Source organism: Vidua chalybeata, chromosome 3 (assembly GCF_026979565.1).
Source record: "Vidua chalybeata isolate OUT-0048 chromosome 3, bVidCha1 merged haplotype, whole genome shotgun sequence".
NCBI classification, from domain to species: Eukaryota; Metazoa; Chordata; class Aves; order Passeriformes; family Viduidae; genus Vidua; species Vidua chalybeata.
In genome coordinates this window covers 60,477,748-60,504,035 of record NC_071532.1, presented here as the reverse complement: position 1 = coordinate 60,504,035, position 26,288 = coordinate 60,477,748, and the positions used below count along the sequence as shown (strand labels likewise).

The 26,288-nt window shown below is 39.5% G+C and overlaps 1 protein-coding gene across 1 annotated transcript in view; it reads right to left on the bottom strand.

Moving 5' to 3' along the window:
• Positions 1-26,059, bottom strand: part of THEMIS (thymocyte selection associated) — a 70,033-nt gene extending 43,974 nt beyond the window's left edge. The window contains exons 1-4 of the mRNA XM_053939000.1: positions 25,969-26,059; positions 14,103-14,261; positions 5,791-6,249; positions 2,059-3,101 (exon numbers count right to left, since the gene is read on the bottom strand). Of these exons, the coding sequence (XP_053794975.1) occupies positions 2,059-3,101; positions 5,791-6,249; positions 14,103-14,261; positions 25,969-26,059 (1,752 nt within the window). The remainder of the gene's footprint in view (positions 1-2,058; positions 3,102-5,790; positions 6,250-14,102; positions 14,262-25,968) is intronic.
• Positions 26,060-26,288: the final 229 nt, after the last annotated feature.

The following is a 26,288-nucleotide window of genomic DNA, read 5'->3' as shown; positions in this document are numbered from 1 at the left end:
GAGGACTCGTGTTCAGTATAGAAAAGATGATGCATTCTGTGTGACTTCAAACACAATATGTTACAGCTCAGGACGTTTAATCTAGTGAATGAAGGATCTCTACTTGTTTCACCTTCCCAGGGGAGGAGATTTACAATATGCATAATTCCAAGCATTCTGACTGCAGTTTATTATTTATTTATAAGAGGCGCCTGCCCCCCAAAAAATTAAAAAGGATATTCTGAAACAGTGCTTAAATTATCTCCTCTGTCTGGACAGTTGCAGTCTAAGGTTGCTCTCACTCATGAATGTGAAAAAGAACCTCAGCTCATCCCTCCTTTACCTTTACTGCTCTCTTCTCACTTTAGGGAAATATTATCTTCTGCATGAGCCTGATCTGGAGTCAGCATCCAGCTGCTTTTCTGCACACACAGCCACCAGTAACTGCAGGAAGTTTGAATCCTCCTGACAAGGGTACAGATTGACCAGAAACACAGCTTTAGGGAATTTTCCCCCAGTTCTTTAACCCTGGCCAGTACCAGGGTGATTGTTTGCCTGTTAGCTCCATGGACAAGTTTCTCATGTATCCTTCCTTGCACAACAGGATGTCTTATTTAAGCTGTTCAATGTTCATTGTAAAAATTAGAAGAAAAGACATTTCTGTAGTAAAGACAGGAGAAAATGCCACATCTTTTCTTGGTAGTACCCTTATCTTAGGGAGCCACTTTATCCATTCAATTCTCCTATAGACTGTTGTAACCATCTCCCAGGATCTATGTGGAGCTTTGGACGTTCATGTGGTCTTGAAATTGGGGAATGAGAGAAGGAACACCTCCAGAACTCACAAACGCTGCCCTTTCAGAGTGGCTACAATTCAACTTCAGTTTCATACCACCACACTAAAAAATAACTTCCTCTGAATCCCCCAAAATATAATGAGTTACATTGTATTTAAAGCATAGTAATCACAACACAGGGTGCTCAGTCCACCCTGACATCAGGATGATGATCTCATCAGGAGAGAGAAAGTAAGAGCAAAAGCAGGAAAATTCGTGGGTTCAGATAAAGACAGCTTAATAAATGAAGGAAAGAGGGGGGAAGAACCCCAAACAGTGATGCAAAAGGAAGTGACTCACCACCTCCCACAAGCAGACTGCTGTCTGACCAGTCTCTTGAGTTATGGCTGCCTTCCTAGGCAAATCACCCCCTCAATTTTTTGTTTTGTTGAACACGGTATTATGTGTCATGGAATGTCCCTTTGGTCAGCTGGGGTCAGCTCCCCCATCTGTGTCCTCTCCTAACTTCTTGTCCAACCCCAGCAAACTTCCTTGGGGAAGCCTGGGAAATCAAGAAGGCTTTGACACTGTGGGTGCATGGCTGTAAAATAGCCAAAAGATTGGTGTGCTGTCAACCCTGATTAAATAAAAAATCAAAAGAAATATTTTAGAGACTGGTGTGAAGAAAATCAACTCCACCTCAGCCAGACCCAACACAAACATTAATGAACAAATGCATTGTCTTAGTAAGTTAAACGAAGAAAATTGTCCTGGAAGAGACACTTCTTTTTTAAGATCAACTTCTATTTTAAAAGTACTGCTTTATTTTTTTTTTTTTTTTAAAGTTCCAAACCTATTTCCTACTTGGGTGAGTGCAAAATAATGAATTTAAAAATTTCAATACATCCTGTCTCTCTGTGAAGTTAATTCTGCAACTTCTAGCTGAGCAAAATTATCTTTACATCATGAAAACATATGCTTCCCCTTAATAAAGATTTAAATACAGGCACTTCAAATCTCTCCCTTCGCTTTTACAATGGTGCAGTAAAGGATTATCCATGCAAAATTATACAGCCAAGATTTCTGCTGTGAGTCAGCATGGTTCCGTTGTTTTTCACGGATCAATTAACACGCACTGGAGATTTTAGCCATTCCTGTCTGTAATGGCTAATTTGCCCATTACAGGGAGCTGAGAGCCATCTGTGTACATGGCATAAGGATACAACTGTGAAATGAAGACTTTAAACCCACAGAACATGACCTGTGGTTGTAAGACATTCAAAGACAAGATGGGATACCTTACCTTTGGAGCCTGTAGTACATCAGACACCCCTTGCTGAGGCACTGCAAAAGTAGGTGGTGGTGCTGATGTTGGCTTTTTGGGAGGCCTGGGTGGTGGATGGAGGGTTAGGTTTTCATATCTTCGCAACATATAGTATTCCTCTTCGCTGACCTCTTCCACTGTTGTCCTAGTCATAGGCGATACAACTGTCTGGACATCTTTGCTGAGCAAATGAACCAACATGTTTAAGCGACACACGGGAATCTCCCAGCTCTCCACTGGACTGCTGGCACTACTGATCAGCAAGTAAGAGTCTGTGATTTCTTCTTCAAACTGCAGACCAGGCGCAGCAGCCAAGACATCTTTCTCCATGGAAAGGTCCCTCACGGACACTTTGACGTTAAAAGGCAAATGGAATTCTTTGCAAATCTCAGAGAGGTGGTACTGTTTCTTGTCATGAATCACTTCCACAAAGCCACCTTCCATGTACATAGGGAGGAGCACTGTTTTATATGAATCACTTAGTATTTGCTCACAAGCTAAAACATCTATGAGTTTCTTTCTTCCCTCATACAGAACTTCACTAGTCTGGCATTGCTGAACTAGAAATTGATCTCCAACTGAAACAGAAAAAAGTTCTTTATGAGGGGAAGTAAAGGCTTTAGTCGCTACAACATGAAGATGTTCTTTTTGACTTCTCGCTATCTGTAAGTCATAGGCAGTTGGGAACTCTCGAGGTCTTCTCTTGAACTTTCCCTTGTAGCTCATAGGGATTAAATAATGTCTTTTAGAGGAATCACTTCTCATCTCAGAGGCTAGGACTCTTGCTGCCTGGTACTTTTTGTAGATGACTATCTCTTTCCCTGTAGACAATAAGTTATAAGGTTTTTGGTTTCCTGAAGGCCCTTCCATTATCTCAGCAACCATAGGAAATTCTTTGCTTGTTCTCTCAAATAAATCTTCCAAAGAAAGTGGCTGAAGGAAAGAGCTAATATCATAATAGTCTGTTACATCCTTGACCTCCACATCCAGATCTGAGAGGATATGAACTATGTCTTTTCGAACTGAAAAGAAAAAGAAATATATTGTGTTTTGTTTCAAACTGACATTGAAATAAAATACATGTCCTATTGGCCAGACACTAAAAGTACCTCCCCTGAGGTGTACATGTCCATGTGTAAATGTGCACCACTAACTGTGCCAGCCAAAGTCTAATTGTTGTAATTTGAGAGATATGGTTACCAGATATGCATGAGACCACCCAAATTAAGGGAGAGAATAAGGTGTGCAAGTGAGCACAAAGTTTAAGAAAAAGAAAAGTCTAGTTCACTATTTTCCCCACAGCACTTCTATCAGTTGCTTATCTTCTCAAATTCTTAGGCGCAAGCTGTATTTTTATTCTTTTACTTCATAGCAGTTTAGGGTTTCCCTAAAGAAATGAGTGGGGAAACATTTTTAGTAAATAAATAGCATTTGGATCCATTAACATGTTGCTGCTATGGCCAGACTGGGAGAAATAAGGTAGTTTGATATTTGTAAGAATAATTAAAACATCTGTAATTATTAAGAAATAATATCACTTAACAAAATGGCAAAGTCTTTGTATAATTAAGAATAAGTTATTTTTGTGAATTAAGACATTTTAATATTATGTTCCTCTCTGGAACTGTTGCATTTTTTCTGCATCACCTGGTTTTATTCACTATCAGAACTGAGCCAGTGAATTTAACAACCTGACAGGGAACAACAGCTCTTTTACCACAACTGAACTTGCAAAATTTTGAATGAAAATCTTCCAATAATAAAGCTGACTATGTAATTAAGGCTTGTTTAAGAATTTGGCTCCAAGTCAGTGACACCTCAGATTGCTGACCAAGGCAGTAAAATTTAACAAGCAAATAATATTTAATGACTCTCTTTAATAAGATTTATTCTGCATAGACCTACACAAAGGGATAGTATATTCTGGATTCACACTTCCTTGTAGCAGGACATATCAATATTTTATACTGAAAAGTTGGTATCGGATTTATTTTATATGACAGAGTTCTATGACAGTGATTCAGGGTCTGTTTGTTCTGACTCTGCTTTTGTCACATTGACACTTTGAGGTGATAAACATCCTTAGCACCACAAGGGAAAGAAAACAAAGGAAGATGACTGGTGAAAATGAAACTTTCTATGAGCATTTGTGAGAGTTCCACACACATAACTTGTTCATTATTAATAATGAGAAGTATAGAGGATTCCTGCTCACAGCCTGTGAAAATGTAATCAGTTATCCCAGTTATCAGGAATCTTTTTTTTTATAGTGGATAGTAATTCTCATACTTTATCTTGTATCTATTTATAGTTCTCCTAAAATGGTGAAAATTCATTCTTCATGGTCCACAAGAAAGTAGTTATTCATGTACCATGAAGCCTACTTTTCAAGTTTGTATTAAATAGTTATCTAGGACATATGGAATGCTTCTTAAATGTTGAAAACATCATGAAACTTAAAATAAAAACAACAAATACAATCCTTACTGGAATAACTGATTGGAAGACAAGGGAATACCAAATATTTCTGAATCTTCTGAAGGTTTTCAGGGGCATTAAATTCTTATTGATTCTGCACATAGATATCTAAGTGGACATAGCAATAAACCTGAGTTAATTGAGCTTCAGGAGATGAGCTAGATCCCTGAATCTAGCTAGAGTTACAGCAAATGGAGTCGTTTATCTTGTGAAGCTATGTTTTCAAAACTCACACATTGAATCACATAGCAAGCACAGCTGAATATCTTACATTAAGCATATAACGACTATGGTATATTGTGTTAACAGACTCTGTCCACTTTTATTTCTTTCTCTTTGTATATTTGCTTACATAATTCAACAGAGAAATGCTCAATTGTGAAAAGATTTCCTGCTTAATATCCCCATGAACGTCATATTTCTGTTAGGATTCAATTTCTACTGAGCTGATTGGTTTACTTGTAGTAAATGCAACAAGCAGCAAAACCTTCCCAACAGGTAAGCTACATCCTGCAATCAGAGGCCAGCTGCATCAAGGTTTTGGTGGAACAACTAGAACAACTAGTGTCATAGATATTTTGGAATTTTTTAAAATAAAAACTCAGAGCACAAGCTTTTAAATATATTAGTTTTCTAATCTTTCTGTTTCCTCAAACCTACAGATTTCAGAAATTGTCCATGAGTTTTTTGTGTTTATATTCCATTGATATTTGTTTCTGCAACAGAATAAAATAATATTATTTTCCTTTCTCTGACATGCTCATTCTGAAAATTGAATGGTAATTAAGTGTATTGCAACATGTTGAATTGTTTTTTTTTTTCTTTTCTTTTTCCAACTCCTAGATATAACCATAAATGATCACGTGGCTTCTCCATGGCCAAAGTCTAAGACACAAAGAAAGAGAATCTGGGAACTGAACAGAATTCCTAATCTCAACCTTTTTACTATACAATATATTTTCAGTGAGGATTTAATCGTAGTGATCAACAAAATGGCAACAGAAAGAAATGCAAGGTAATAATCTCAACTAACAGATGATAAAGAAATACTAAAGGAAATAAAATTTTTACCTTTCTTCCTCTTGAAACTAACATTAGTGGCAAATATGGATAAGGAAGTTGTAACAAACTGAATCTTTCATGGCTATTTTAAGAAAATGTTGTGTATTTAAGGGTACTTTTGTACTTTGTTACACCAAGTTTAATAGAACACTGATTTTAGTTCTTACTTACATTTCATTACTGCCTGCACTTCATAGACAGGCATGAGAATCAAACAGCCATCAAAATTCTCAGGAAGTGGATTAGAGGAGTCCCACATGTGTAAAGTATTGGAAAGTTTAACAATCCGGTTTCTACACCTAGGGATTTTCCATTCTGCAATCTCTTTTAGGGTGTATATCTGGTCATCTTCACACTCATAGAATTCTCCTTCTTGTGAGAGGGGCAAAGTAAAGGAATGAGACTGGTTATTTCTGACCACGACACACTTCACAGCCATCATTCCATGGACCTCTTCCACAGAGTTGAAGATGATCTGCTCATCACGTTTGATAGTGAAATTTGCCAATTTTATATCTTTGGCGCTGTAGAAAGAAGGATGGCCAAACTTTGTTGGCCCAATAGGTACTTTTCTTGCAATTTCTTCAATGCTGATATATGGAGTCTTATCTGCCACAACCTTATAAAGACCTAAGAACAGAAAACTTGCATTATTAAAAGGGAAATACACAAAGAAACTAATGCCAAATTTTAGACTGTGAATGTTATAAAAATGAGGAGCAAAGCACATAAAATAATTCATAGATGATAGCTCAACTGCAGAAATACGACTCTATAGAGGTAATATCAGCTGCATGGTACAATGTATAGGCAGCTGGAATTAACCCTTTCTGCTGTGTATCTGACATCCAGCATTCTTAGTCCACAGTAAAACTTTTCTTTGCCACAGAAAAAAGAACAATTTTCCTAAATTCCTATCTGTCTTCTCAGAAAACCAGCCTTTGAGACCTAAATGCAGATGTGGTATGAGGAAACACAACACTAATGTGATGAGTTCATGCAGGATAAGTTTCTTGTCTAAACATCAGTAGTACATAACCTTCCACACACACACTGGGAATTCCTAGACCAAGTGTGTGTAAAGATACATCCCAAATGAAAGAGTAGCACCTACAGATAAGAAAGAGCAAATAGATTTTAGTGTATCTGACAGCCCAGTCCACCAGCTGGATTAATTCAAAGTCTGGGTGTTGTAGCACTCCAGCCATCATGAGGCAATTAAAATGCTGAAGTTCTGCAAGGCAGAAGCTGTATCTGAGCTTCCCTATCTCCTAGGGACACTATTACTTCATGTTAATCATGCCCTTTGGATCTGTCTCATTAGGAGTTTCCATTGCAAGAAAGATGTGTACATTTCTCTATTTGCGTGAGGGTTTTCATAAAGGAAGATAAACTGGAGGGTTGAGAGGACTAAAAAGCAGGTCTTAGCTGAACTGTGTGATTCAGCTGTCTTCCTCACAAGGTGTGGCAGCATTGTGAATGCTGCCTCATAGAATTTTAGTGCAGCTTCCTGAGACAGACTTTGACAAAGACTTGCTTTCAAGTGAATATAAGCGAGAATAAAGGTTATTTCTAGGCCAAGTTTGCTAGTCACAAATAAACCAATAGCAACAGCTACAGTGACAGAGAAGCCAAGCTCCCTGGGAGATACTGTGCCTTTTCTCCCTTTGTCTGCCAAAGCCAACCAGCAAAAATCATATGGCCTCACACCTCCATGCTATTGACACCTCTGGACCACAGAGAGGTCACTTTGAGGTAAAGGTATACTCCCATTTTGGCTGTTAAAGAGGAGGCATGGGAAGGGATATCAAGAAGCCTGGTTGGTACCACTAAAGACACTTTTATGGAAGCTTCAAATCCCATGAGTAGTTTAAGCCAGGTCTGCAAGGTTTTAAATATCCTACCCAACTGTCCTCAGCCAAGTGCAGGATGCCCCAGCAGATACCTAGATTTCAGTAAGGTGGGATGCTGCCAGAACACACAGTTGCTGTTGGATCTTGGGAAGACACTCACTTCCTTCGCTAGATCTCCCCAGTTGTGGGATTGTTTAATGAATTGGATCAGGGAATATTGCTTCTCTTAAAAATAAGCAATGTGCTTATTTTCTTCCAAACCTTTTCCCTTACTGACTTTCATTACTGATTGTAATCAACACAGCTGAGGGCCCTGCATGGTTTCAGGGTGTCCCTAAGATTGTATTTCTTTAAAAGGATGTATCAAATAATTACTTCTACCAAAACAGCCTTTTTAAAATCTTTTTTTTTGGGGGGTGATGGTTCTGGCTACAGGATTGTTGTGATTCTTTACAGTAGCAGAACCCTGTACTTTCACTTTGTAACTTTAGCATCACTCTTGTTAAAGGAGACATAATTAAGATTCTGTCTGTTGAGTAGCTTTTAATTGAATTCATCACCAGATTGGGCATGTTTGGTTCTGGGTGTCCCATGTGGCCTCTAGTTACTCTGGGAACTAACATCTCCGAGGGCCTGTCAGCAGCCTAAGCAGTTATAGCCTCTTTGATCTGCTGCAGAAATAGTCACCAATTATGCCAATGTCAGTTATTTCTGCAGTTCTGTGCTCTACCTTCACAATTGTCTGTACGACAGCCATCTTTTCCTGTGTGAAGTCAGTACCCTTGTGTCAGTGCATCTTCTACATTTATGTCCTCACTGTAGGAAAACCTGCAGGAATACCTCCAGGCTTTTTCCTGGGCTGCAAGGAAGGCACATGCATGAATGTACAAAGTAAACTTGAACACACTTTTCTCTCCCACTGATATTTGCAATGTTTCTCACTGCCATTTTTAACCCAATTATTAGCAAGGAAGTTATCTACTGCAGTCCTAATCACCACTAGAGCATACCAGTGCAGATTAACACAAACAGGTTCACCAGCATTTAGAAAATATCACTGTGACAAGGCACCAGTGACAAACTGAAACTGCAGAAAAGACAAACAGTGTTCTAGCATCATGCTTTGCAAGCACAAGATGGATATCACCTCCTAGCAGTGCTGGGAGAAAACAAATGGGAACATTTTTCATTAAAAAGCATATTCCAAATACTTATGATGTGTCCCAAAGGCAGTAATTATGCTTACCCATCTGTGATACAGGAGCAAGTGTATGCCCCCCCAAAATTCCCGCGAATTACATTGAAAAGCCTCCATAAACTGTGCAAAAAACTTACATTTGAAAATATTTGGCAATGTACAGGTACTAGGAACATTATTCTCTTCTATGAGTTTGACAATAGTCTCAGGCTACTAATTTCACTGGGCCTACAAAGATATTTGGAAGGCAACTATTTCAGCAACAAACCGATGAACATCCCAGGCTGGAAAGCAGGTGTCATATGGAAGGAAGCATAATTATCAGATTTCATGCAAAACTAGACACCTGATTAACCCCTTGGCCCAGGCAGACTGGCTTTGTCAAGGATGGGAGCAGAAGAATGTTTCCCTTCTGTTCTGGTGGTTTTCTTAATTTTGGTGACAGAATGCTTGCTTAGGCAAGAGAAGAGCCATGTGGCCCTGCATACTTAGCTTCTGTATTGATAAGACTCCTGACCTAACAGCCACCTCTGAGTGGCTATGAACATGCAAAGTTCCATATGTCTCTCTCTACACAGAACATAGGTAAATATATAAAATATATATAAATATATATATATAATTAAAATATATATATTATTTTGGTATGTTGGGTAGAAGTCACTGCCATATTCTGCCATGATATCCTCTCATAAATGCTCTTCTTCATACTGTATATATGTAAAAACCAAAATAAAACCACAAAACCCACCAAACAATATTATTTGAAACAATTCAGAGCCTTATTAAAATCACTGTAAATCAAATTGCAGAAACAAATGTTTTCCAAATCTAAGATAACAAGGAAACCTCCAGGAGGAGGAGACATATGGTAAGTTTGAGATGCTAAAATTTGGACATTTTGAGGTCAAACAAAAAAATTTTTGTACTTTTTCATAAACCATAAAACAACTGAATCAAATTCACTTAGACTTTCCTAAGAGATCTTGGTGGACTGTAAGGGGAAAAGACAGATGGAAATAATAAATCTGGAATAAAGTCCATCTGGTTTATCACGATCTGGCATTATTGCTACTATAGATATACTTTCTAAATGCAATCTGCGCTATAACCAAACTGATGTACTGATGTCCAATAGTTTGAGAAAAAATAAAACAGTCATTGAAGAAGAACTCTACATATATATAATACTACAGGAAAATGCAACCATTCCACTCCATGGAGCCTCTGTATCTAGTCACATTTCACTAGGTGAAGCGTCTGCCTAGACATAATACAACGATTAGTAAGCCCCAAATATCATCAGCCCATCTTTTCAAGAAGTTGACACAGAGAGTGAGAATCTGAGAAAATTACTTCACTGGTATGGGAGAGAAAACATAACCAGAGGATCACAAGACTGAATGTGCTATGGGAAAGCATGCTTTGATAGAAGGATATTTTCACCACCTTTTTACAGAATAGTGTATGCGTAAAGAATAGTATGCAGAATAGTATCTGTATACAGAATAGTTTTACTGGCTGTAGTGTAAAATGTACCACCCTAGAGCTTTATGGACTTCTTATTTTCAGTCTTAATTAGAGTCCTGAAGGAAGGGAGTATTTTACTCTCTTTCCCCTACAGAAAGCTGAGAAAACCAACAGTTAGGCTTGCCTAGTAGAGTAGCAAGCAGTCTCCAAGAAAAAAGAAGAGCAGAACAAATAATCTGTCCCAGACTAGCAGTTTCTGTTCCCCAAGTAAGGCTGGGAAGAGCAGAGTTTCTACCTTCTCTGGAGATGACTTAATTGCTATTCCTCTTTTCCCACACCTCCAACACCCACTCTCTACCTCTTCTGCATCAGCATCCTCCTCCCCTCATCCTGTCCCAAAGGCCAGCTCTACCTCACCTAATACTGAGATGAGCCTTTTAATGTCTGACCCCTACTCTTCCACAGATGTGTTGCATGGTCACTGACAAGTCTCCTGTCTTTCGACTTGCAGATGAGTACTCAAAGGGGCAGCCATGCTCAGCTATGTGTCTGTCAGGCCGAATAAGAATGAGCAGCAGCAACAGCCAGGGACCTCATGAGAATAGGGCAGTCTAAGCAACGTTTTTTGCAGAAGAAGGAATACAGAACGAAATGTAATCATTTGTGCTGGCAAACAATTCAGCTGTTGTGCAAATTACTTGTCTCTTAATTTGCTAGTAGTGAAAATTGTAGTTCAAAATGTGGTTAGACGTAGTCATTGAAGTGTCTAGAGTAACAGCAGACTTCTATTATTTTACCCAGTGTATGAGCACAGAAAGAATAGCCCGGTCCTCTGAGGCATGAAAAAGAACAAATTAGAATGAGGATAAAATGAAATAACACAGATAGTGAACTTGCGGTTGCAGCGGTTTCTCTAATGCAAAGGGCAGATTAGGCCTTTATCAAGGATCTGATTTGCCAGAGAAGAAAAAAAGGAGTTCTGAAGACTGCAAATACACTCAGAAAGACAAAGAGTAGGGCTCATTTAAGGCCAGTGAGCCCAGTTCTTCACTCTCAGAGCTGCTATCCCCAGAGTAACCTAAATAGGAGCCTTGCTCATTTGTGCCAGTATGCACTCAGTGAAAGGATACATGAGCCCATGGCATGCAAAAGAGCTCATGGCAAAGGAAATGGAAAAGAGCATCAAAGCAAAAAGACTTCTCTGCATCAACACTGGCAAGACAGCATTGTACATACAGTGTAAATACAGGGTCAGCCTCCTGGAGACCTGTGGATATTTTTAATGAATTAAGTCACAGACAGTGTGAAAAAGATCATCTGCAATTCAGTTCTGTGCTTCATTCAGGAGATGAGGGCAAGCCATGTTTCATGTATAACGCTTCAGTTAGATCTTAGCATGTGTATGTAAAAAAGTGAAAAGGAAAAAGGTCAAGAAAGAGCAAGAGACTGGGAAATCTTGACTCTGCAGAGTAGAATCATTCATCAGCTAAGAACCAAACTAGAAAAATGACAAATTTACATCTTACCAAATAGCTCTTGAATGCATAAGAGTACATATACAGAGAAAAACAGGAAAGAGGTGCTCCCTGTTGGGCTAATAAGAAGAGTCATTATGCCCCTCTTCAGTGCTGCTGCTCAGTAATACCCATCATGTGGAGGATAATAAATTTCAGCAAAATGAACTCTGAATTTGTTTTTCAAGTGAAATAACCCAGTTTTCTAGAACACTGGTTGGCAGAGTTCATAACTATGCATGAAAATTGTAGTGATTAGATCGAATTTGAAAATGTGCTCAGCAGGGCAGCAGCATCCAAATGCCAAGTTGTAAAACTGATCACTTGAATGCAAATAAATCCTGATTCACCAGGTTCAAGCATTTGAAATCACAAGTCTTTCTGTTCTAACAATCAGGACCTTCAACATTAATAAATTTAGGATTACTTTTATCACTCTGCTGTGTGGGATATTTTAGGATTCAAATGTTCAACATCATCTGCCAATCAAGATTTAGAATACATTTCTATTGGTGTATGTATTTTAGAGATAGAAGAAATTTTAATAATATCAGAGAAACTTGGATTACAAGAAAAATACCAAGTATCTTGAGAGTTCACAGGAGAGTCATATTTCAATATCTCTAGATAGCCACAGATAATTAAAAGGTCTTTGATCTCTACGTCTGGGCCCTACTAGTGCTTGAAAATGGCATTCCAAAAAAAGTATTTTAATAAATGGTCATAGAAATCATTCTGATTCACAGGATAAGAAAAATGTAAATTGAGGATCTGTTTGGGGGGGTGGGGGAAGTTATATATACACAACTATTTCAGAGAGAAATCTGTATTTTAGAGGTGGCAAATAAAGGCATAGCAGAAGATATTTTTCTGTAGAATTCAAATGAAACATTTCATTCCCATAGACTTTTACATTTTATTTGTTTTGATAAGTGTGTCTTGTCTCCGTCTGCAAAAAAAGCACGTCCCAGCTTGGATACTGGCATAACATAAACCCTATACATGCACGTGCACACTCTGGCATACTCAGCAAGACTTTAGAATAGCATCAATGAGGTTATTAAGTCAAGCACTCAAACACTAGAAAACACTCATATTATGTTTCCCATGCAGCATCAATTTAATTTCCCATGTGCTTTCAGCACTAATACTGTGCTAATTAAATATTTAGGATGGTTTTTTTTTGTACAAAACTATAGCCTCATTCAGTCCATTAGCTAGACTGACGGCCAAAATGAGTCCTGGGCATGAGCTCAGATTCTTGAAGTCTGTTGTGTTCTGTATGTTCTGTGCTCTGTACCAGTGTTTCCTTTATGCAGGTGTCCCACAACTTCTCTCCCAGACTCCCTCCCACTCCCACTGCCATCCTCATGCGGTTTTCCAGCTTGCTTACGTCCTCTCACCAAGGCGCTCTTATTACCTCTGCTGCCTGCAAGACTCCTGGCATAGAAAATGTCCTACTTTCAAACTTGTGGGTGAGTGGGGTCTTCCTCTGCTGCTGAAACCACCTGCACCTTTCTCTGATCTTTGCATGGAAAGTCTTCATCCTTCTGTCCTGCTCTGAGGTCAAAACTTTTTCTACCATTTTCTTAACATAGTTTGTGTCCTCCACTTCCCACACTTGGGATACTCACATGGGATACACACTTCTCCCTCTGTGCTTTATTCACTTCCCTGTTCAGTGCTGCTGGGCCCTAACAGTAGAGGAACTCAGATGAGAGCAAAATTCATAAATTAATAAATATGACACATGATGAACTAGTACTGGGTTCAGTACTTGGCCAGCTTCCCTTAACAAGGCCACATGGAAAGAGGAAGATGTGGTTCAAGTAACAAGTCAGTACCACGTGCCAAATTTCAAGTCCATCCTCCAAAATATTAATATATTTGGATTTTTCCATAGAACAGTTATAGAGATTTTTTAAATAGAAAAACACATCCATTCCCCTCTAATCCTGTTTCTAAGCATGGAGCAGCCACTCTGGCCACCATAATTAGAATAAATCATTAAAATAAAAGCAGTATTGAAAACAAAACATTGAAAATATTTTGTACCGATAATAATAAAATACAGACGTAGTAATGGTGAAGACATTATAGTCTGAGAACACAACAAGGAAGATTTCAGCTCAGATAAGGTTTGGCAAAGTCATAAGCAAACAAAAAGAAGATTTTTGTTGTAATTCTTACACCAAGGGACTCCAAGTGTAGAAAGCATTACCACAAAACTTTTTAATACTAATCTTTTCTATCCACATTTGAGAAAGGACTGTAAGAGTTGAAATTGAAAACTAGTTGACTGTGTCTTGTATCATGTGATAAAACTGTATTCTTGACAGCTGAGTTTTAACCTCAAATATCAATCAAGACAGCAAATCAATAAAATGAACAAAGGTGATTACTCAGGGCTATAATTTCTCAAAAACATGTATTCATGAAATACTATACCAGGAAAGTTTAGCGGTAATTCCACTTTGTCTGAAAACTGGCTGACTTCATTATTCTCACAGATACTTGCTGTGAGTTTATTAATTTTGAAGCCAATAACTTTAATGACTTCTTCTGTTGAGAGGGAGAATTCTTTTCCAAACATCTCATAGACGGAGTCTGAAAAGAAATACAAAAGGAAAGCATTATTTATCTTTGTCTCACTTTGTCAAGTGTCTTTACCTCTTTGAGTGAAAACAAAAATAATACTTAAACCATAAGAAATCATACTTATCTTGTGATAATTAGCCTAATTTTCTCTTATGTCCTCAGGGTCATGAGAAAAACCACCTTGTGACTTCAGTGACATATCAGCTCTGTGGGGTTAAATGCATGCAAGGAGAGCAAGGTCTGAAGAAGCTACATTTCCAATTTATTAGACCAGAATAGGTAGAGGTAGAACAGCAGAATAGGTAGAGGTAGGATTACCTGGGTTGTCAGGAGCTGTTTCCTGAAACTGGCAGGCAGTGGAGCTCAGGCACTAAAGGTGCCTCTGCACAGCACGGGGCACAACATATCCCATAGGAAACAACACACTACAGCAGGACACAAAAACCCACAGACTGTTGAAGGTACCCAGGGACAGGACAAGAGACAACCAAGTGCAACCAGCATTTGAACTTCTTGTGGTAACAGAAGTACTGAAGAAAGTACTAGAAATTGGAAGACGGGCAAATTAACAATGACAATGTTGAAATGCCCCATGTTGAAATGAGCATATGGATTCAGATCTGGCAGCAAAAAATTCCTTGTCTGTCTGTCATGTTCAGAACTTTGAGAATTGGAATAAAGCAATCCAGCCAAGTGTTTCAGCACTTCTTCAGCAAAACCTGGGACGGTATCTTGTCCTGCCAAATCCAGTCCTCCCTTCACCATTCTAGTTGTGGTCAACCTTTACTGTTTCAGAAGCAGATGCACAGGGAGAAGAATAAAGCAAAAAAACTCAAAAGTCAAGTTAAGAAGAAGGAAAATTACTCCTGGTCTCTGCAGGAGATTAACAGAAGCTTTGGTGCATGGGATCAATTAACTATATGTAAAGGCAATGCAGTGAACATATGGTGTTCCATTTGTAGGTAGAATGGCATTCAACACAAAACATCAGAAATGTTGACTTTAATACTAGCTTCCATTCTTCTGTGCATTTCCCCCCAAGAACTAACCAAGATCTGTCCTGAAGCAATGTGGACGTGCCCTTTCTGAAATCTCATCTCAAAGTTTCATTTCCCTTGTGGTGAGAAACATTGTTCTCATTTCCACTCCCAATGCATTGGTGAATGTATTTATTTGCTATCCTACTAATATTGTTTAGCTACTTAAAATACCTTTTTTCTCATTTCCATTCTTCCCTTCCCCAAAAGGTTCTCAGGGTTAATTTTGTCCTTTACTTTATCTTCTCTAAGAAGACAGATTTTCCTTCACACAATTGCTCCAAGCCCTTACTTATACCACATTTTCCATCCAAGACATCAGAGACCAACTTTCAAGAGCTTATCAATAGTAAAACATATATTACCAGATTTATTTGAAATAGGCCAAGAGGTTGAAAGATTATGAGGGTGAGAGGTGGGGTGGATGATTTCTAATGAACAGACCATGATTGCAGAAGCCTCATTTTTATCAATACTAGGATTTAGAAAAAAAAGTTAAAAATTTAAATCTGGCAGCCAGATTGTGGGGGTGCAATTGCACATACAGTATTGATTTTAATTACATATTTGTCTGAAACTAGATTGCTTTGGCCCTGATTTTAGCCCTTGCTTGGCAGTTTGCCTGGAATAATACAATGAAGATTACATTCAGACAAGAAAAATGTTACCTAGGCACTTGCAGCAAATATTTGTGCTGGTAAAAGGGAGCCAGGGAAAGTGCATAGCTTTCAAAAAGGATAATAAAAGTACTTTTTCCTTTAGAAGCCATGATAATTAATCTTAAAACATTTTGAAAATTCTCACTTTGTGACAATGTGACCCTGAGAGACTTTACTTCAGCTGTGTAATGTGGACTGCTTCACACAATATATTGAAAAATAAAATTTTAATTAAAATGCACTTTTTAACATTTATTTGTTGTTGCACAACAATAACTTTGTTTTTCCCACTCAAGTCACAAAGAAAATGTAACTCTTTGAAAATGTAAATCAAGTAACCTTGAGAAAGAAGCTTTTGATTTGAGAAAGATATATGCAATATAATGCAAAAAAAACCAAAAAAACAAACAAACAAACAAAAAAAAACCCAAAAAATCCCACAAACCAACATTTAAGCAGAACCAAAATAAAGCAGCTTATTTACAGTGATCAAACAATGCCCCCCCCGAAGGCTGTAATTAAAGAGCTTGTTGCCTTTGAAAGAACCTTTTCTGAAATGTTACTTTGTTCAATAAAAAACACATTTATATCCTTTCATAAGCTCATCTCTAGTTTGACAATCTGTGTTATCAACCACCGTGATCAGATCAAAGCGAGCACCACAATTGGTTCAATATCTTTTCCCTCCATCTTTCCTAAAATGTTAAGCAGCCACTCTACCATCCTCCCTAACATAAGCCCTTTATTTGATTTATTTCTCATTATAGGCACAAGAAGAGCATTTTTGTATTAAAAACAGCAATATAAAATATAAATACAGTGAATGCCTGAGATGGAGGATATAATTCTTAATGTTGGGGCATCTGACAGTACCACTGAGATAAATATTTTATAATATAAGGTGAAACAATAAAATATCTCAGTAATACATCCCTTTTTCTTCCCAGCAGCTTGGAGCTCCATTGGTGACTGCTCTCGGAGTGAACGCCTCACTGATGCTGATAGAAACAGCTCACAGCCAGGCCCGGCAGTAAATAGCAGTAATACATCACTGGGATGGAACTCCTTTTTGCCAAATGCCTCCGGGCAATTTAGCATGAAGGGCCAGGGAAAGCGATGCAAACGAGACAAAAGACTTGACTAAGGTAACACAGAGGATTATTTAGCAGGGGTGAAGCTCAAGCCCAGGCTGGCTGACTCCCAGTCTCACAGCCTGTCTAATACAGGGTGCTGCTAAGCACTTCCAAGTATCCCCTTTTTTTTTTTATTCTCTTTTTTTTAAACAAAGACCAAGCTTTTTTTCCTAACAAAACCAAATTACTTTGGAGGTCAAACACTAGGCATTGACTGCCTAGTCCCATGAATTTGAATCTTTGAAGGAAAATATTTTCTCTTTCATGTCTCAATAACACTCACTGAATTCATTGCAGCTGGCAGTCTGAGCAGTCTTTGAAAGGAGATCCAAAGAACCAGGAACCTGGCTACTTAGCAGGGAGATGAAAGATTCCCCCACATCTTCTGAAAGAGTAGAACTTTGTCCCAGTGTCCTTTTCCCAGTGCTCCTTTCTCCACTATTAAGTTGTCATCAGTTGCCCATATGGGTGCTGTCTTCACTGTCAGAGATGACTCTGTTTCAGGGGCTTTCACATCAAGGCTCCATGCCCTGGTGCAGCCATTCAGCCAGAATTACAATAGCTCATTCTCCCTTACAACACAGCTCAGCTGAAATCACAGTTTTATTAAGGCTGCTGCAGGCTCTCAAAGTAATATGAAGGGCAAAATGGATCTATAATTAGTGTCAATAAAAAAAGGTATCATTCTTTATGGGCATTATTCGAGGGCTAGCCAATTGTTCAGAGTTTATGCTCTTTGGCAAGAAAAGAGATCTATTTTAAAGTTTTAAGGAGGAGAGTTTTGCTTAATCATTTAAATAATTTTATACTCTGATTAAGCAGAAGGAAAAGCAAACAATTTCTGATGGGGAGATATTAGGTGGCTTTTTTTTTCCAGTCAAATAACTCCTGAGCACTAAAGATGCTCAGCAGTCTGCTGGATTTTCCCCACTAAACTCAAATAATCTAATGCCTTGTAGGGAAGAGGCTGGAAATCATGCACAATGACAGGCAAAGAAGGAAGGATGCCCCAGCTTCTTTCTAACCCCAGGCTGTGAGAGTGGCTGCAAATAGGATAAAACTCCTGAATGGCTTTTATCCACCCCTCCCTTCCTAACCCCAGAAGGTGCCCCCACTGAGAGCAGGTGAGCCCAGCTCCCCAGTGCCCACATGGTGCTCCAAATGTCCAAGGATACAGTGGCCATGAAGGCGGTGTGAATTTGAGTGGAAGATCCTTTGTCAACTGACAGAGCAAATTATTGGGCTTTCAAGAAATTCTTCTCTTTTTAACATGTCCTAAGCAACAAAAATCTTTAGGTTTCATCAGTTTGGGACACAAACCTTCCAAAAGACTCTATGCAAAGATGCATCTTACCTAGATCATACCTGCTTAGGCTGTGAAGGGTCTGATTTTTGCCAGCGTGAAACCATCAAAAAACAAAAGCTGTTAAGATTTATCTTTTGCCATATAAAGTCAAACTTTAAATGTCAAGTGCTTTAAGCCATTTCAATCATAATGGACTTTAAAAAAATGACTTCTGAGATTTCTGATTTATTACTTGCCTGATAAATTTATGGCCCTTTTTTTTAAAAAATGCATTCTTCTGATTCTTATCTATCCAGAGCCTCACACACTGCATTTGGCAGCAGAGCTTTATGCATGCAGCACCCACTACAATGGAAAGAGCAAGTAAAACCACAGCTCCCAATGAAACAGCTTTGACCTTCTATTTGGGTTTACCCAAATGAGTCAGAATTATTACAGCAGTGAAGACAATGCCCAAACCTGATTTTGAACAGCATTAGTCACTGTTATAGCTGTTCATTATTTATTTAGTTTTAGTTATTTATTTAGTTATTTATTTTATTCATTTTCTTTACAACATTAATTACTTTAAATTTAATATGTTCAACAGAAAACTACATTTTGTTGGATGAGGTTTAGGAAGGCTGCTCAAAATGAGTTGCAGAATCAGATCAGAGTGTTGAGCACTTCACAGGTGCAGTCCAGAACTGGAAACAAGTTTAAGCATCTTCCCCTACTGAGATCAGAGCATGATGCCCCTTGTGCCATTTCTGTGTGTCCAAGGGAGCTAACCAGAAACAGTGGACCTGGACAAATGCCATGTTCCTTCATGAACACATCACCAGGTACTTGAAGAAAAAGTTTTGTCACAAAAGCCCTGTTGCTCAGAAACAGTGTGCGGTCATGGGTTTGGGTATCATGGGATGCTTATCCCAGGATTTTCCCTCCCATGCAATTTAACATAGTTGTCCCTTCGTCTTTCCAGAGCCTGAGTTTGTGAAAATTATCTTGGTACTTTTATAGGCTTTTTAGAGGTTCATGGGAAGGGAAACAGGGCCCTTCCTGCTGCAGACCTCCTCCTCACATTCCTGGACCCCAAACGCAATAACAGCTGGGGATCTCTCTGCTACAGGACACCAGCACATTGAGGGAACTTCAGCAAGCCAAGACAAGGAGTGGACCCCTGCATTGAGACAAACCAGGCAATTTGGGTATTCTTCCTATCTTCTGTGCCATCCACAGGGAGGCCCAAAACTGAATGTCAGAGAAAGAAAATCCCCTCAAAGGAGATCCTCAAATCAGCTTCACCCTGAGTGCCAGCTACCCAGGGTCAGATTTTTTTCATTGTGTCTGGATGAGTCATTTCATTGAGGGCAGCAGTATGAATAGAATGAGCAATATTTGACCCAAAAATTCGGAGTTTGTTCTCACATCCACTGAAGAACACTTTCTTTCTAGTTTAGAATAAAACAGGCATTTGAAGCAGCTTGAACAAGGGCAGGAGAGTTTCAGTAGTTTGTATTAATAGAGAAAATTTACCAATATGCTCCAACTAGTGACCACAAAAAAGAATCCAAACTATTTGTTGTTCTGGCTGTACTTAAGGCTCTTGCTTCTATTAGCTCAATCAAGAGGAACAGAAACAACTGTAATCAAAGGAAACCACCCTTCCACTTTTTGATATGTTTATCTATCTTAAAAAAATCTTCTCTATCTTTAAAAAAAAAAAAAAAAGACACAAATTAGTAAGTGAAAGCAGTGTACCACAAGTTTCACCAATTTCATGTGCAGTTCTCCCTTGGCATGTACTCCACTGAGAATCTACCCAGTAAATGCAGAGAATGATAATAATTTTTAATGACATTTCACCTCTAAGAAATACAGCCCTAATTATCTTCATCAAAGCTGTCCTAGTCTCAGCCTCTGTTTGAATTATTTGTTGATTTTTGTAAGAAAAAATAGTTTTATTAATCCTGAAGAGGCAGGTTGCCTGGTTTATTCATACGTATTACAGACTGCATATCCTAGCCTTCATCAACTCATTGACTTTTCATACTTGACAAGGGAGAAGGATTTGTTCTCTCTAGGTTGGCTTAGAAACAGTACAAGAAGTTCTACCCTACATGATCATTTTTGAACTGTTAGTGTTGAGAGATATTTCTTGTCTAAATTAGGACTCGGGGCAGATGAGTTTGGATAGATAAGGATTCCTTTTGTATTCAGTTTGCCTAGCTACAGTAAGAGGGTTAACAAGACCTTTTGATCTGTGTTGATTGTCAGCAGACCCCATCACTTCTCTGAAATGCATGCTGGAAAGATGTTATTTTCCAGTCACAGAAGCAGAGAGAGTGAAACCAAAACTGCAGAGACAGCGAGCGAATGTGGATACCCAGCCAGCAAGAGGAATCATGAGTCATGCTGTTTATAGTTGACCAAAATGAGTTTTCAATTCACCCAAAGGGTTTTGTTTGGCATTGCCTCTCATACAACTGTCAGAGAGCCCCAAACATCTGCCCAGAGGAGGAATCTCAACCTGTCAATTCTAAGAATCTTTAGATCCCTTAGGTCTGGAAGGACATTAACTAAGGATGTACATGTGACCCCACAGTTGCCTCTTCCCTATATTTTCTCCCTGCACAGATCTGGCACTTTTCTGAACCCCAGAGACTGGAGTACCACAGCTACAGCACACTGCTTCACTGCATACCCAGCCTGCAGAGGTGGAGGCTGCTGGCTTAGAGTTCCCTTCTCCTCAGAGAAGGAGCACAGAGTTTCTTGATGTGTTTCACAGGCCTGTTGTAAAAGAGGGTATGTCCTGGAACAGCAATTTACACAACACACACGCTGTTTTCAAATAACTGAACCACAGAGCAGAGCTACAAATTCCCCCCACCTCTGGCAAGCTCCAACTCCTGAAGAAATGGGGGAATACCATTACTGATGCATGTGTTTAGGTGAGGCAAGAATGGGAAGACTGTGGGTAGGCTAATGACAACAAACACCAATAGAAGAGGTGCCTTGAGAGGTTCTTCATTTTTCACAATTACAGTTGGCACTTTTTACTGTTTTGCCACTGGTTAAATTAAGCCTGCAAAATATTAAATTCAATTACCCATAAAATAATTATATTAGTATTAAAACCGACATAATTTTTGCAACATAAAAATGAAAGCCTACACTTGCGTGCTATCTGTAAAAATCAGTGGTCAGACAGTACCTACCTCACTAAGTATCAATATTTACTAAAATGTTCAAAAAAAGATATCTGATCAATCAAATCAGTTCCCAATGGAGTTTCAGCAATTAAATTTTTTAATAACATATTTTAATGAGCTATTAAATTACCATGTACTTCAGTCTGCACTGTAGTTCCTTTCTAATCAGTGCTGATTACCAAGTTATTTGTATCTGGCAGACTTGCTCTCATTTTATAATCATCGTTCCTATTCCCTTCAGATATTCAACAGTACAGTCCAGTTTCTGTAGCAAGGACATTACAACTGCAGAGTCCAAAGCAACTGCCCTGAGAGACATCCCTGGCATTTGCAGAAGTACCATCTCCTTTCATCTGTGTTTCTGTTTTCAAACCAGGGATGACAATAATTTCTCTCCTTCTGTATGGACATTTGAATATGATGATGAAAAGCATTTTGGAAGAACTCGGGGCTCTTACTAACACCCCACATTTCTGACTCTGCAAAGTGGTGGACAGAGGTAGGTGATGGCTGCAGGTTGGGTCTCTGACTATGCAACCCCACACAGCTAGAGCTGAAGCGGAATAGCAACATGGGAGTGTCAACAGGCACCCCCAGCCTTGACTATTCTGCATTGAGGCAAACCCCAAAGTCCAGGTGTAGCATGAAAATCACCGATATCATTTGAGGAAAATGCTTTCCTCTTCTTTATGCCCGAAACAGAGAAGTAAACAGCAACAGAACTTCCTGAGAAAGGTGCCCAAGGTATTCACTACTAACAGCAAAAGTTCAATTGCCCAGAGCTTTTCTAGCTGAAAGTATTCCAGGTGGAAGCAGGGTCTATAAAGTCGTGTCCATATGCAGTTTGGGGAACTACAGTTAAATACATCACATTCCAGTAGTATCAGCAGATATATAATTTTTTTATAGGCCAGTAGAGAGACTAATGGTAGAATTAGTGCACACAGCATATGTTTTCTACTTGCTCTCCACTGGGAACAGTAGCAGGCAGGCTTGGGTCTGAAAGGAGAGACCTAGATTGCATTTGGTGTAACATGAAGCAGAAGAAGCAGAATGGATTCTTTCAGGGATGTTACCTTGCCAAAGGCAAGTAAATTCCCACTCCCTCCCTGGGGCTTGACTTTGCAGCTTCTAATAAAAATACCTCACCACATGGAAAACATCCATCCTCACAAAGCATTAGACTTTCCTTATGCTTCCAGAGGTACTGAAAATCTGTCAGGAACTGTAAAGCTAGTTTGCAAGGCCTATATTTATAAAATCATTAGACCTAAGTGCAGTGTGTGGAAAATGCTGCTTCCAATAGAGTAAATGGAGAGTTTAATCCCCACAGCACACAGAGCACCAGAGAAGAGCAGTGAATCAATTACACTGTGTTGTCTTATTATAATGTATCTTGCCATAGCCTTCTTTGGTTGTCTGCTACAGCTTTGAGGTGACAGCTCTAATGGATGTAATAGACCATTATTTACTCCATTAGCCATTCTATGTACCTGCCTAAGCTGTGTTAAGAAACCTTGCACTTTTTGGGGAGGATTGTGAAGAGGGAAATATACATTAACATTTACTTATATAAAAGCTCTTCCTATTTAAAATTCTTATGCAGGAAAATTAAGTATCCCTGGTGATTGATCAGTTTCAAACGATCACATGTAATGCTTTAACAGTTGATCTTCTCCCTTACTATCTGCAGGCTGTGCTGAGAATAGTTACAGATTCCTATGAAATCCCATTCCACAAAACCACTTAGCTGACCGGGCTGACTGTGCAGCCATTTGGGAGCTATTACAATCAGTGCACAAATGCTCAGATTTGGTCCCAGCAGCCAGAGCAATAAACCCATATTCCCTGCCAATAGACCTGCCATTAGCCACACTGTGATTGCTGGTGTACTGCATGGGGTAAGAGAGATCAAAAAGGTTGGTGCAGGGGCAGAGGGATCTGCCTGAGAAAGGACTAAAGAGTGGTTGTCCTAATGGAAACCTGAAGTGCTCAAAGTGGCCCATTCTCCTGTTTATCAATATAACAGGAGTTACTCCAGACTCTATTTGAAGCACTAGTCTTTCAACAGAAAATGTAACATAAGTCATAATGCAATCACAGAACAATGTGTTCACCCCAGCTGCCAGGTACAGAAGGAAGGAAAATATTCAGGAAAGATCTGACACAGACAGAGAGCTCAGGAAAGGAGGGAGAGAAAGGGAGTGAGGGCCTGGCCTGAGAAGACCTTTTGTAGCCCTAGATCCTACAAACCTATCAGGCACTGAGTGACTTGAGCATCTCACTCTTCCTCTGAAGCAAGAAAGAAGAGGAACCCACAGAAGCCTAGAAGCCTCCTACAGGACATCGGTTTTTCTAGGTACTTGCAAGTATTTTTTGGGATATGATGGCTGCGAGGGCAAGGAGCCAAGCAGAATATATCAGTCTTGCTTGTTGTATAAACCAGAGACTCGTGCATGGCTGTTGGTGCTGCAGCTGCTGCGCTGGTGGGACGTGTATGAGAACATCTGAGAAGACGCCAGGACAGAGGACAGGAAGAGGTAGTGCTGCTGAAAACCAAAAAAGCATCGGAGCAGTCTGTCAGGCTGTCACTTTGTAATGCTAATATTCTCAGGTCTCTGGAGCACATACCACCCCCTCCCAAGGCTAATCAACAGCTAATAGCCTTTTTCTTTCACATGTGAGGAATTGCTGCAGAATGGTCCGTGGACTAACCCACCAGTGTTTTTCTCCTCAGGAAAATGGAAGGGCTTAGACAGCAAATAGAATCACAAACTGAAATACTCTGGCTACAAAAATGTACTGGTATAAGTTTTACCATCCATGGGCAGTACAATGCAGACTGTAGGAACTCAGAAACCTGCAGACAGCTGGGCTACCTTAATTTTATCATAGCATTTTGTATGTATGTATATATATATATATATATATATATATATATATATCTCGCAGTATTTTGTATACACATGTATACACATATATATGTACGCACACGTACAGGTAAAAATGCATATAAATTGTTTTCATATCACCTCTGCTTCCTACCTCTGTGAAAAGAGATGAATATAGTTGCTACTCCAGGTTAAGGAGGTGATCTTCCCTTTTTTAGTTTTAATTCTACTCTTCATCACTTAGGCTGTAATTTTCTTATCAAGAACCTATTTGTCACAGCTGCAGGACCAGTTTAAAAGACAAAACTTGAACAGGCCACATAGCAAAGTTCAAAATAAGAGTATTTTTTAAAGTATCTGGTAATTTTAGCTAGGTTTATTTCCCAGAACATTTCTTCTATATATCAATATTACTCATAGGTAGTTTCCAGGGCAGCCAGGATGGGCAATCAGGAGCACATGGACAGTACTCTACCATCACAGATTCAGTATGCTCTTTCCCATTACCTTTCTGCCCAAAGAGGCTGTTGTCATGAAGGGAAAAATCGCCCACTCTGGCCACAGCCACTGACTGTCAATCAGACTCTGGCCACCTCCTCTCTCCTACTATGGAGCAGCATGGAAATATTTAGATTGATGTAAAGATAGATGTTGTGAATCCTGAAGTGGGTGTCAGGCTGAAGCTGAAGCAGACTTCAGCTCATTTCATGAAGCCCTCTCTGTTTTATTAGTTGAACCCAAGTTTTTCCCTCTTAGTGGCATGGAAGTAACTTTCTTTTTCTAGACCGATACATGGGCTTGACATGATATCTTCACTATCACTGAACAAAGTCCATGCCCAAACCAAGAGCACATTTTTCCCTCTAATGCAAGCCTCTTTTCCACCTTCCGAGTGTGTTTTGTGCACAAGCAGAGCATTAAAAACATCAGAAAAATAGACTGCAGCAGGAAAACCCTGTAAAATATTGTTGTTGCTCCTGTCCAGTACATACCAACCCCTTTGCATTGTTGCACACTTGAAGTACCCCCAAATACAGGACAGAATTTCAGGAAAATGTTATGATCCTTCACGGCCACTTTCCAGACTCCCTGGTTCTTAATTTCTGAGACAGAAGAGAACTTTCCATGGCAGCCCCAGAAGTCCAAGATGAGTTAAATAAATTAACCTCTGTGAGGTGATTTGCAGTTGCTGGATTGATGGATCTGTGTAAGTGCAAAGCAAATTCATGTCTTATTCCAGTACTCTTTCCAGGATATGATGGGGACTAACTGGTTTCTTTTTTTCTGCCAGTGAGAAGAGTGAATGCATACTGCACCAAAGGCATTTCCAAAGCCATGGATAAAACACTTATTCTTCAGATGGTGGGAAACTGCTAGGAGACAACTCCATGAGCATCCTTCCTATGCCTCCCCCACTTTCTACATTCCAGTCTGAAGGAGGCCCTGACGTCAAATACAGGCTTGCAAAGCCCCGACAGAAAACATTCGAGGCTCACCTTGACAATAGATGCCTGACTGGATTTGGAGGACCCTGGGAAGGGCTCTGAGGTCCAGAGAATGAATGAACTTCTGCAGGGTAGAGGCCATGGTCCGCAGCACTGTAGCATGTGGGTTTGGCACGAAAAGTCCAGAGAAAAGCTCTCAAGGCAGCAACACTTTCAGCCTGGTGCATGCTGTGCTCGAGAGCTCCAGAGCATGGGGGGGAAGTGGCATGGGGAGGTACTTCTGCTTCCTTCCCTCTGCGGCTGCTTCCTTCCGTGGGTGAGGCAGCTGGAGGCCCCATCAGCTGCTCCTGGCACCCACATCTACCAAGGGT